Source organism: Loxodonta africana, chromosome 10 (genome assembly GCF_030014295.1).
Source record: "Loxodonta africana isolate mLoxAfr1 chromosome 10, mLoxAfr1.hap2, whole genome shotgun sequence".
NCBI classification, from domain to species: domain Eukaryota; kingdom Metazoa; phylum Chordata; class Mammalia; order Proboscidea; family Elephantidae; genus Loxodonta; species Loxodonta africana.
The window spans coordinates 62414452-62428417 of record NC_087351.1 but is presented as its reverse complement, the minus strand read 5'-3'; the positions used below and the strand labels follow the sequence as shown (position 1 = coordinate 62428417).

Below are 13966 nucleotides of genomic sequence, written 5' to 3'. Positions count from 1 at the left end.
TATATACTAGAAAAAAGAAGAGACACTGAAAATTTGTGAGTTTGAATCCAACTTTTAAATGTAGAAATAGAATAAAGAATAAGCCCCTCAAAAAAGCACAATACGGAGATAATAGAGATATACAGAAATTAATCAAATAGAAAAGAAAAAGAAAGATTAAATGATAAAAGATATAATAAAAAGACACTAAAAATAAAGCAGAGAAACTCTTAGAAAATTAAGAATAAGCTTATGCCAAATTGTTGAAGTGAGCAGATTCCAAGAAAAACATAAATTACTGAATACCTGAAGAAGAAATAGAAAACTTTATTTTTTCTATAGCCAATATAGAAACTGAATAAACAGTTCAAAAATCTCCCTATTAAGAAAACAGCAGGTCCAGATGTTTTGATAGATCAGTTTCCAAACTACATTGTCGTAATCATATATAAATTCTTCCAGAGAATAGAAAAAAGAAAAGTGAAATATCCCCTACTCATTTTATAAAGCAAGTATAACCTCGATACCAAAGTCATATAAAGAAAGGACAAGGAAGGATAATTAGTTACAAACACACTTGTAAAGATCTTAAACAAAAGATTAGGAAACAAATCCAGCAACGTATTTAAAAAGGTAACACAGCATGACTAACCCTTTGCCATCAAGTGGATTCCAACTCATAGCAACCCTATAGGAGAGAGCAGGACTGCCTAAGAGGGTTTCCAACGTTGTATATCTTCACAGAGCAGACTGCCACATCTTCTCCCATGGAGTGGCTGGCGGGTTTGAAGCACTGACCTTTCAGTTAGCAGCCAAGCGCTTAACTACCGCACCACCGGGGTTTCTTCACAGCATGACTGACCCCCCACCAAAAAAAAAAAAAAAACAAATAGGGCAGAGCAGAACTGCTCTCATGGGGTTTCCAGGGCTATAAATCTTTACAGAAGCAGAATTCCACATCTTTCTCGCTGTGAAGCAGCTTGTGGGTTTGAACTTCTGGCCTTTTCAGTTAGCAGTGAGTGCTTAACCACTGAGCCACCAGGGCTCCTCACACAACATGACAAGCCTAGGTTTATTCCAGGAATGTAAGATCACTTACATTGAGTATCTATTAATGCAATTAAGCATATTAACAGATTAAAGAAGAAAAATCATATAATTATTTCAATCAGTACGGAAAAAGCATTTGTTAAAATTCAATATTTGGTGATGATTTTAAAAATATATATATATTACTTAGGAATAAAGAAGAACATTCTTAATCTGATGAAGACAAGAAAAAGAAATAAAATATTTTAAAGCATTTAAAAGCAACAAGCAAAGCAGTCATTATTACAGATGATATGTTTCTTTACATAAAAAATCCTAAAGAACCAGATGGCAATTTATTAGAATTAATAAGAGTTTAGCAAAGTTGCTAGATAAAAGACAAATACATAAAAATCAACTGTATTTTTATATACAATTAATAGCTAATAAAAACATAATAGGGAAAACCAATCATAGCAACAAAAAATGTAAGGAACCCTAAGAATAAATCTAACAACAGATGTGCAAGCCCTTCAAGGAAAAATTTTAAAACTCTATTGAAAGACATTAAAAAAAACAAGAATTAAATAAATTAAGGAATATACCACGTACATGAATAGGAATATTCAATATAGTAAAAAAAAAATCTCAATTTTCTCAAATTAATCTATAAATTGGATGCAATTTCAATTAAAAAAAAATTCCAACATACTTTTTCAAAGAACTTCACAATGTGATTCTAAAATTTTATAGAACAGCAAAAAGCCAAAAATAAAGAATAGTTCAAGTTGCCCCTGAAAAGGAGTATGATGGAAAGATTTGCCCTACCATCTATAAAGACATTATGAAAATAAATTGAAACTGTGTGATATTGACAGAGAAATAGACAAATAATACTGCAACAGAATAGGGAGCCTAGAAATAGACTGACAATATTCAGAAATTATATATGACAGTACAGCTTGGAGATCAATGGGGAAAGTATGGATTATTGAATAATGGGTCTAAAACACTTGGTTGTCTATACATATGGAAAAAATGAAAATGGAGTTCTACATCACACAATAAAATCCAAATGGATTTAGAACTTAAAATGAAGTACAAAACTTAAAATATAGGAAAATATTTTATAACTTTGAAGTAAACAAAGATTTCATAAGATACAAAAATACAGTCCATAAAGGAAAACATTGGTTAAATTGGCTACATTTAAATATAAAACTTCCATTCATTAAAATGTACCAAAAAAAACAAACCCGTTGCCTTCAAGTCGATTCTGATTCATAGTGACCCTAAAGGACACAGCAGAATTGCCCCATAGGGTTTCCAAAAAGCAGCCGGTAGATTCAAACTGCCAACCTTTTGGTTAGCAGCCAAGCTCTTAACCACTGTACCACCAGGGCACCAAAATATGCCAAAGAGGATGAAGTCATGTCATAAACTGACAAAAGATATCTGTAACATGAATAACTAATAAAAAACTTACATCCAAACCATGTAAAGAATTTGTCAAAGCAATAAGAAAAAGGTAACCTAATAAAAGATGGGCAAAAGGCAAATGGGCACAGAGAAAGAAATATGAATGACCAATAAATACATGAAAATACACACACAACTCACTGGTATTCAGGAAAATACAGATTTAAACCACAATGGGATGTCATGTCACACCTGTTATAATATGAAATGTGTACGAGGATATGTAGTAAACTGAACACTGTGAAAAAAATGCATACTATTTACGATAAAAAAAAAACACTGCCGTCGAGTAGATTCTAACTCATATTTACGATATGAAGCTATTTACGATAGCTTCCTAAAAATGTAAAACTAAACAATACATTATTTAGGGATATAGACATATATAGTAAAACTATAAAAAATGATCAAGGAAATAAAAAACATCAAAGTTAAGAATTCGACAGGAAGGCAACTGGTGGTTATTTTGGAAAGGGATAAGGAGGTGTTGCCGTTAAAGCGGGGCACACAAGGAGTCTCAAAATATTGGTAAAGTTCTATTTCTTCGATACAGATACTCATTATTCTTTTTAAAATTGAACATATATATTTTTGTGGTCTATTACTTACATAAAATATGTTTCATAAGAATTTTTCTATAGAAGAGGAAGGGACTCCAAATCTAAAGACACTCGAACTTCTGTATAACTAAAAGTACCTCACGGTAGATCATTTTCCTGAAGATCACAGGTTCCGCCTACAGTCCAGCCACTGGTTCTAAAGATAAAAAAGGCTGCAGGTCGAAATGCAGCCAAGGTAACCCAGGAGTCAGGGAGACAAGGAATAAGTAGATGCTAAGCATAAAATGTGAAGAATGGGAATTCCGGAACACTTAATTGTGCTTACGCAGAACCTTTACATAGACCAAGAGGCAGTTGTTTGAACAGAACAAGGAGATACTGATTGGTTTAAAGTCAAGAAAGATGTGCATCAGGGTTGTATCCTTTCTCCATATTTATTCAATCCGTACGCTGATCAAATAATCTGAGAAGCTGGACTATACGAAGAAGAATGCAGCATCAGAATTGGAGGAAGACTCATTAACAACCTGCACTATGTAGATGACACAATCTTGCTTGCTGAGAGCGAAGAGGACTTGAAGCACTTATTGACCAAAATCAAAGACGACAGCCTTCAGTATGGATTACACCTCAACACAAAGAAAACAAAAATCCTCACAACTGGACCAATGAGCAACATCGTGATAAATGGAGAAAATATTGAAGTTGTCAAAGATTTCATTTTACTTGGATTCACAATCAATGTCCATGGAAGCAGCAGTCAAAAAATCAAATGACATATTGCATTAGGCAGACCTGCTGCAAAAGACCTCTTTAAAGTGTTAAAAAGCAAAAATGTCACTTTGAGGCCTAACGTGCATCTGATCTAAGCCATGGTATTCTCAACATCCTCATGTGCATGCAAAAGCTGGACAAGGAACAAGGAAGACCAAAGAAGAATTCACACATTTGAATTATGGTGTTGGCAAAGAATATTGAACAGACCATGGACTACCAGAAAAAAAAAAAAAAAAAGGACAAATCTGCCTGGGAAGAAGTATAACCAGAACACTCCTTAGAACCAAAGATGGTGAGACTGCATCTCACATACTCTGGACATGTTATCAGGAGGGATCTGTCCCTGGAGAAGAACATCATGCTTGGTAAAGTAGGGGATCAGTGAAAAAGAGGAAGACCCTCAATAAGACAAATTGACACAGTGTCTCAACAGCGGTGTCAAACATAGCAATTATTGTGAGGATGGCGCAGAACCAGACAGTGTTTTGTTCTGTTGTACGTAGGGTCGCTGTGAGTTGGAACTGACTCAACGGCACTTAACAAGTATAAAAAAATATATAGCCATAGGAAAAAATATATTTGAAAAAGATGCAGGGAAGGTAAATAAAAGGGGGAGAGGGAGAGGAAGTGTGCAGAGGAAGTACCTATATGACCCAGGAGAAATTTTTATTTTGTTTCAGGATGAAGAGGAATTTAAAAAATGAATAAAGGGAAAAACAGTCTTATTTCAAGAAAAACAGAAGTCAGCCAATTAGAAAAGAAAGCAGATCAAGAGGTAACTATTATATCATGACTATGTTTAATCTTTCCTTAAAAAAACAAAAACAGAACCCTAAAAATTAATTTTCAACAAATGGATATTTCTTACATTTACTTGAAGCAAGGTCAGTTTTACAGAACAGGGAGGCAGAGCTGACACTTTAGTGCAAACATTTCTCTGAAGCAATGCAGAACTGTCAATTTCTGTTATACTGTAGAATACTCAAAGTCCCATTTAATATTCCAAATTTTTAACAACTCCAATTAACAAAAGCAAACAAACCAAAAAGAAGTGTGGAGAAGGCACTTCTGTTTTGTCTCTGGTAGTACTGAAGTCCTAACCCAGCTTTGTCAGATATTGCTTTCTGGGTTACTGTCTCCGATATTCATCTGTCCCCTTTATCTTGCACACTAGCACATTCTTCGCCTACTTTTCTAGTCCAAGGTGATCAAGTTTATAGAGCATTGATTTCTTATATCAGCTTAATCCTAGATAGGCTTTCTGTGGCACCTTTTAGCATACCATTCCAGTTCTTTGTCCTCATCACAGGGACTGGAAACAATCAACCCTGAATTTAAATCCTAGATGTATAACTTGTAAATTATGGGACCTCTGGCAAGTTACTTATGCTCTCAAAGTCCTCATATATAAAGATATGGATAATAATTCCTACCTTTGAAGAATTGATTATTAAATGCTTAAATTTATTCAAACTCCTAGTTAAGTATAAGTTTAAGCACAGCACACAGGGCTTGTAGCATTCTCAGTTCTATTTACAGACCTGCTTCCCAGTTGTATTTCTGGGTATGATCCTCAAACACCACCCCCCCAGCCCTGGTGGTCACCAGAGTTGCTTTTCTGTTTGCTAGCTTTCATGGCCCCTGCAGGACCTAAAAGGTCTCTGGCCATGCAAATAAAAACAATATCTATCATATGTCCCTTAACCGGTTGCTGTCAAGTTGATTCTGACTCATGGTGACTCCTTGTGTGTCACGGTAGGACTGTGCTCCACAGGGTTTTCAATGGCTGATTTTTCAGAAGTACATCGCCAGGCTTTTCTTCTTTACAAGATCCTTATCTGAATTTTAGGCCTCCTGTAGAAATCTCACAAGTATCTTTCTTTCCCTTTTTGGAGGGAAACACTATATTTTACAATTCTGGAGAATCCATAAATAACATTGCAAAGAGTAAGAATTTCAAGAAGACTTAATTGTGCCATACATAGACCAAGAGGCAGTTGTTCCAATGGAACAAGGGGATACTGTGTAGTATAAAATCCATAAAGTTGTGCATCAGGGTTGTATCCTTCCACTGTACTTATTCAATCTGTACGTTGAGCAAATAATCTCGGAAGCTGGACTATATGAAGAAGAATGCAGCATCAGGATTGGACGAAGACTTATTAACAACCTGTGATATGCAGATTACACAGCTTGCTTACTGAAGGTGAAGATGACTTGAAGCAATTACTGATCAAAATCAAAGACCACAGCCTTCAGCATGGATTATACTTTAACATAAAGAAAACAAAAATCCTCACAACTGGACCAATAAGCAACATCATGATAAATGGAGAAAATATTGAAGTTGTCAAGGATTTCATTTTACGTGGATCCACAATCAACGTCCATAGAAGCAGCAGTCAAGAAATCAAATGGTGTATTGCATTGGGCAAATCTGCTGCAAAAGACCTCTTTAAAGTGTTAAAAAACAAAGATATCACTTTGAGGACTGAGGTATGCCTGACCCAAGCCATGGTATTTTTAATCTCCTAATATGCATGGGAAAGCTGGACAATGAATAAAGGAGACTGAAGAATTTATGCATTTTAATTATGATGTTGGCAAAAAATATGGAATATACCACAGACTGCCAGAAGAACGAACAAACTTGTCTTGGAAGAAGTGCAGCCAGAAGTCTCCTTAGAAGTGCAGATGGTGAGACTATGTCTCACATACTTTGGACACGTTATCAGGAGGTACCAGTTCCTGGAGAAGGACATTATCCTTGATAAAGGAGAGGTTCAGTAAAAAAGAGGAAGAACCTCAATGAAATGGAGTGACAGTCTAGTAGGCTACAAGTCCAGATTTAGGGCAGAGCTCCAGGGGAAGGCTTTTTCTCTCTGTTGGCTCTGAAGGAAGGTCCTTGTCTTTAGGCTTTCCTTGGTCTGGGAGCATCTCAGCGCAGGAACCTCAGGTTTGTGTCCCCCAAAAACATCTGTCAATTTGGCTAGGTCACGATTCCCATTATTGTATCTGGAACAATGGTCTCAAACCTAGCGATGACTGTGAGGATGGCACAGGACTGGGCAATATTACATTCCGTTGTACATAGGGTCGCTATCAGTAGAAACCAACCTGATGGCACCTAATGACATGGATTGAATTGTGTCCCCCAAAAACATCTGTCAATTTGGCTAGGTCACGATTCCCAGCATTGTGTGATTGTCTACCATTTTGTCAACTGATGTGATTTTCCTATGTGTGGTAAATCCTAACACAATGATATAATGAGATGGATTAGTGGCAGTTATAGTGATGAGATCTACAAGATTAGATAGTGTCTTAAACCAAACTCTTTTGAAATATAAAAGAAAAAAAATCAAGCAGACAGACATGGGGGCCTCATACCACCAAGAAAGCAGTGCCAGAAGCAGAGTGTATCCTTTGGACCTGAGGTTCCTGTGCTGAGATGCTCCCAGACCAAGGAAAGCCTAAAGACAAGGACCTTCCTTCAGAGCCAACAGAGAGAAAAAGCCTTGCCCTGGAGCTCTGCCCTAAATCTGGACTTGTAGCCTACTAGACTGTGCGAGAATAAATTTCTCTTTGTTAAAGCCAGCCACTTGTGTTATTTCTGTTATAGCAGCACTAGGCGACTAACACACCTAACAACAATGACAACTTTTGCCCTCTGCCTTTTTCTCTCTAACTTGTCTGAAAAATACTTTCTTAGCTAGATGATAAGGTCAGTTTATCAACTTCTTTTTCTAAGCTATTATCTGAGGTTTTTGTTTGTTCTCTCATCAGAGACCTCTGGCTTCTAAGAGGGCCTCTTTTCTCTATCTCTGTCACGCCCCATCCTGTTTTTTAAAAAACATCCCACAGTATCATGTTATAGAAAATAAATTAGAAAACAACCCTAGGTCCTAATTCTAGTTCTCCAACTTACTAAATATGTGACCTTCACCAAGTCATTTAATCTATCTGAGACTCAATTTTTTCATCTGCAAAATAGGGAATAATATATTCTTCCAACTTCAAAGGCTGATGATCAAATTAATAACGCAGGTGCATATGCTTTGAAAATTATAGTTCTATACAATGCATAAGGTATTATCCATTCAACAAAGAGGCAGTATAGCATAGTGATAAAGATAAAAGAATCTCAAGTCGAACTGTCAGAGTATGAATCCTGGTTCTATCACTTACTAGCCCTATCTTTTAAGAGGTAAAGTGAGGATACTAGTACCTATCTTATACAATGTTACCTATTATTGTTATTACTAAACACTTAGCAGGTGTTTAGCATTGTACTAGTTGCTAGCAATAAAATGGAATAAAGACAGACATGGTTAATATCTCTGTCAAAACCTTTATCTCCTTTTCCATGTACTACATTTTCTAAGTCATTTGTCATATATACTTTACAGCAAACAAAAATCTGAATAATAAAGCACTTCTATAGAACACCAAGATAAGATTCCAGGGTTCCACTATCTTTTCTGTGGCAATTTCCAGTGAACACATGATGACTAGCACTCCTTTTCCCAATCTATTACTTGAGTTGAAAGTGTACAGATGACTTCCGGTTAAACCATCTGGGATGTGTTTCTATCAAATATAAATCTAAGACAGTGTTTCTCAAAGTGACATCCAAAGACCACCTGCTTCTGAAACACCTAAAATGCTAACCAAAAGGCAGATTCTTGGGTCCCATTTCAGATATATTGACTCAGAAACTCTGAAGACGAAGGTATCTCCACATCTAATAAGCTCCCAATGTGATTTTTATGCAAATCCCATTTGAGAACCAACCCTGGTGGTGCAGTGGTTAAGAGCTACGCTGCTAACCAAAAGGTCAGCAGTTGGAATCCACCATGTACTCCCTGGAAACCCTATGGGGCAGTTCTACTCTGTCCTGTAGGGTCATTATGAGTCAGAATCAACCCGAGGTAGCAGGTTTTATTTATTTATTTATTTGGTATCCTAAGAGAAAAAAAAAAAAAAAACTCCAGTACGTAAGAAATCTGTAGCCAGCAAAAATCCTGAGGGATAATGATTCAAAGTTCCACAAAGGAGAAAAATTTTTGTCCTCAGAATAAATTTCCACACACCTGTCTCTCACAGGATGGAGTCAACAATCCACAAAGATCAAGACCAAAACTGGCTTGAACAGGTACTCTCGATTTATGACATATACATATTTGAGTTACAACAAACCCACACTTACTACTATCCTTTTTTTTGGTACATCTAATCATTAGTGGAGTCCTGGTGACCAGTGGTTAAGAGCCTGGCTGCTAACCAAAAGGTCTGCAGTTTGAATGAACCAGCCACTCCTTGGAAACCCTATGGGGCAGTTTTATCCTGTCCTATAGGGTTGCTATGAATCGATTCGATGGCAGAGGGTTTTGATAGGGTTGCTATGAGTCGTAATTGACTCAGTGCAGTGGGTAATCATTAGTAATATATACTACGCACAACACTGCAATACATAATTTGCTGATGTTATCATTCTCAGATGTTCAATGTCATGATTTATAAAGATATTGATAATAAAAGGCAATAATAATGAAAACTAACAAAAATGAGGTTCAACTTACATTAGACTTACAAGGAGTTGTAGAAAGAGAACGCCCACCGTAAGTGGGGAACTACTTGTGTTCGAGAAATTCCTATTCTAGAGGCCAAAGGAAAGGGTGGAAAGAGGGCACTCTGAATATGCTTACCTAGGATTTCAGAAGAAGCAAAGAAAATGGAGTTATTACAACAGTCACACCTACTCAAATTGGGGTTTGGTGATTTCAGAAAATGAAACTGCTTAGGCTCTTAGGCTCAGACAGCTAATATACCTCCCTGCTCCAACTCTCCACATCTACCACAAACCTTGGATGATCTCTCAAATATAAGCCTTGGCTACTGGGGGCAAAGTTGATCCTGTGACCACCATAACTATCAGAAGCAAGAAGAAACACAGTCTTTTGATAACAGCAAACCAAAGTAACCAATTAAAATGTAAACATATGCCTCTTGGTCAGATGGACAGTTACAGGAGCGATTTCAGTGAGCCATGGAAGAGAATCAAGCTGCTCCAAACTCCTAGTAGGTGTGAGCTTTCCAAATAATAACAATTCAAAGCTAACAAACAAAATATTTCTCTGAACAAGTCACAGCGGCCTGGGGCCCGCACTGGTTTACATAATAAAATACCACGGAGGCATTAGTTCCTAAGATGCTTGTGAGTTTATCACTGTTACCGGAAGAAACTGGGCGCCCAAGGTGGAAAAAGACGCCCGGCCTGCCCACACTAAACGGCTGAACCGGTTCTAAAGCAGCAGAGCGGGCGGGGCCGCGACTTCTTCCGCATCACTGCGCTCGCTCTTCTTCGCCTGCGTGAGCACCGCCCACCCACTCGCGGCTTGAACCCACTGGGCCTAGTCTCTCCTTCCCCCTCCCCTCGGCCTGGTGCTGAATCATGAGCCCAGTGGCTCCAAAAGGTAAAATCAAAGAACAAAGCCACCCTCTGGGCTAGCCTGAATGGGGTACCAGGTCGGGTGGGGCAGAAGGCTGGAAACCATAACTTTGCTTCCCTTCTTCCCGAATTCCCCACCCAACCCCCGAATTAAAACGAGTACTGCAGCGCCTGGAGACTCCCAAGCGGCCGCCCCTTTTCCTGGGTTGCTCGGGTCCGCAACGCTCCGTCTCTGCGCGGCGCGCTCCACCTCATTGTTCCAGCGCGCTACCCGCCCGTCGGGAGCCCGCGCCCTGCCCGCCCCGCGAGCTCGCAGCTCCCGGAGAAGGGGGAGGGTTCCGCCTGCTCGAGATCCCCGACCCCTCGCCCTTCTGGGCTGGGTAACAGCAGCCCCGTGCCTACTCTCTTCACCTTCCTTTCAACCTATCCCTAGAGGGAAAACTACCGAGTCTGCAGAGGCGATCGGTGGGTGCTGTCCAAATGCTGGGGGGAGGCGGGCTGGGGGTGGGGGAGAAGCAGCTGGAGGCTATGGCCTGCGTGAAGCTGCAGCCTTAGCCCCGACAGAGCGATTCCAGTTCCGCCGGTATCGCTCGGCCATGGTCCCTCCGGCCCGACAGGGATCAGCTCGGCAGCAGCCAGTCTCCCAGCCCTGGATGCTGGCGCCTATCGGCCTTGGCTCTCCAGGTCTCCAAAAGCAGAAAGCCGAGGGCCAGTCCCTGTGCGGACGGCAGAAGTTACCATTTCCTACTCACCCCAACTGTTTCTGTCCCTGCGGTTCTTGGCCATCGTGGTCCGGGGACTGGTGGCGGTGAGGCGCTGTCACTGCGCTCGCTGTCTTCTCCGGGGCCCGCAGGTTGCTGGCGTTGGGAGGCTCTGTGCCTGCTGGGCGCAGTTCGCTCAGGCTCTGAGGATGTTGCTGTGGCGCTGGTGGGAAGGAGCGGGGAGGAGAAGGGAGGAGAAAGCGGATGAACCAAGCTCAGCATCATAAACCCGAGTTCACACAAATACCAGCGTCACACCCTCTCTACCTCAGCCCACCCCTAGGGCGTGAAGACAGTGACAGACGATGTACCGCAACATTTTTATTGGAAAACACACACATAAACAGCACCCCCCCCACACACACCAGCACACACACTCAAAGAATTTAACAGCGATATCTAGAAATACACAAACCAATATACTGCATTATTTTGGATGTTGAAATACCTGTTTCCTTAGTACAAACATGCCGTCAATATTTATATAGCCAAACAGTTAAAATAATCTGCATTTAGCCACCAGGCACCATTTTTTTTTTTTTTTAAAGCAAGGTCATGTTAGTAAAGAGGGTATGACATATTTTTCTTTCTATATCCTAAACACATCTGTTTTTTAGGACTAGGATAGCAAAATTTAGATCAAGATAAATGAAATCTGGAGATTCATCATAATCTATAATTCAATGTCTAAAACAAAAAACAAAACCATTGCCATCAAGTCGATTCTGACTCACACTGACCCTGTAGGACAGAGTAGAACTGCCCCACAGGGTATCCAAGGAGTGGCTGATGTATTCAAACTGCTGACCTTTTGGTTAGCAGTAGCTCTTAACCACTGTGCCACCAAGGCTCCAACTCCATGTCTAGTGGGCAAAATTTTGTACTAGATTTGCAGAGGTAAAGTCTGTAGTTACAGTCCAGTAGCAAATATCTGAAGTAAAATCACACTACATAGTCTGGGTGGGCCTTGGCAGCCACAAAGGTTACAGACAATTCTGAATGAAAAGTAAAAGGTAAGAAATGTTCTCAGTCTTTCCCTTTCCACTGGCTTCTTTATGCCTACAAACCTAGCTGTTTTCAGTATCTTGGAAACACTGTCCGTTTATGCTGCTTGACCCTCAGAATACCATCATCTCATTCCTCACGTCCTCATTCACAGGCTTCTCCTGCATTTGGTTGCTGCCCACACACTCTACTGATCAGTTCTTCCTAGGCAAGCACGCCAGCCGCTTAATTACCAGATCCATGATCTATCTCTTATTCTTCAGCCTAACCAATGCCTCATTCTACACTCTCCCAATGTAATTTGCTTCAGTGGCTTCAGACAGGACCTCCATGTTGATGATTCCCAAACAGATACTTCTAATCTTATGCTCTTTTAAGGAGAATCATCATGTCAGAGCTGAATTTATAACTGCCCAAGGTTGCCTCCACTTTGTTCTCCACTGGAACTTCAAAGTCAAATGTCTAAAATGAAAACAAAACTCTCCCACCCACCACTGCCAAATTTTATGCATTCCTTATTTCAGTTAATGGTTCTAGTGACCACAGACTGTGAACACTAGAGCTTTACTGAAATTTACGTTATGGTTTTAAGGCAGCTGTGTTTAAGAGTTGTGTTCCCCAATCACCAGTGAAACTGCATAGGGGGATAGCAATTATTTCACTCCTGTACCTAAAAACCAAATCACAGGACAAAAAAGAAGTGTGCTCTGCCATTTTTTGTGTATTTCTTTACTATAATTCTTGGCTCACATTCCAATCTGAAAATCTCAGGCGAATCCCATTAAAAAAAAAAAAAAGACTACAGTAGTTTTCAAAAAAGATAGTTAAAAAACATTTTCAGCATCTATTCCTAATTGGAAAAGAAATTAATTTTTAAAAATCCCTTCCCCTTCTAATTAATAAGTAACCTGTGAGATAATACTCCCAGATGAGATTGTGTGAATATCCTACCAAGAACCTCCCCCTTCTCTCAGTTGGCATTCTCTCTCCCTCCTTTTTTGGTTTGCTTGTTTGTAGACCATCATTGAGCATTCACAGAATCTTAAAAAAAAGAAAAAAAAAGATTGTGTTATTACCATTACCATAATTATTCTTTTTGATGCTCAAACAACAATTATTCTTTTTGATGCTCAAATTGTACAAAATTTGGCTAATGGGAGCCCCCTTCACGTCAATTCTTGTGTCCTTTTAACATGTTGCTATTTGTCTTCATACTTTGGATACATTATCAGGAGGGATCAGTCCCTGGTGAAGGACATCATGCTTGGTAGAGTGTCAGGGAAAAAGAGGAAGACCCTCAATGAGATGGAATGACACAGTAGCTGCAACAATGAGCTCAAGCATAACAACAGTCATGAGGACGGCGCACAACCAGGCGGTGTTTTATTCAGCTGTACACAGGGTCACTATGAGTTGGAACCGACTTCACAGCACCGAACAACAACATTTGTCTTTGAGCATTTTCTTATATTCTGGCACGAGAAAATGTTTCCAGCTTCCCTTGTAGTTTCCCTGCCTCAGAACTAGAATTAGCCATTTCTCTGAGAAGCTCTGGCTACCTGTAATGAGAAGGATTTAGAAAACAAGATCTGGGTGCTAGTTGTGCTCACTGCTGACTGCAGTATCACTTTTTCTAGCCTCTTTAGTTGAAGACATATTTTTGTACCTCCAAGAGTACAAAAATACATATACAAGGTTATTTACTGCAGCACTGTTTGTAATTGTGAAATACTAGAAACAACCTAAATGCCCACACACAAGAGAGTAGCTGAATACACTGTAGTGTATCTACAGAATGGAGTACCATCTAGCTATATATCTTTATGAACTTATATGTAGTGATTTCCAGAATAGACTGTTCAATGAGAAAACCAAAGTGCAAATGGCATATCCTTCCTGTAAGAAACAAAAGTATATATATGTGT

The 13966-nt window shown here is 39.4% G+C and overlaps 1 protein-coding gene across 2 annotated transcripts in view; it reads right to left on the bottom strand.

The window, feature by feature from the left end:
- ATL1 (atlastin GTPase 1) overlaps positions 1–13202 on the bottom strand; it is an 80795-nt gene extending 67593 nt beyond the window's left edge. The window contains exons 1-2 of one of the 2 annotated variants that reach the window (XM_064292465.1): positions 12993–13202; positions 11028–11199 (exon numbers count right to left, since the gene is read on the bottom strand). In XM_064292465.1, coding sequence (XP_064148535.1) covers positions 11028–11061 — 34 coding nt within the window. In that variant the 5' untranslated portion in view covers positions 11062–11199; positions 12993–13202. The remainder of the gene's footprint in view (positions 1–11027; positions 11200–12992) is intronic. The other variant, XM_064292467.1, reaches the window with a different exon arrangement.
- Between the last annotated feature and the right edge of the window lie 764 nt (positions 13203–13966).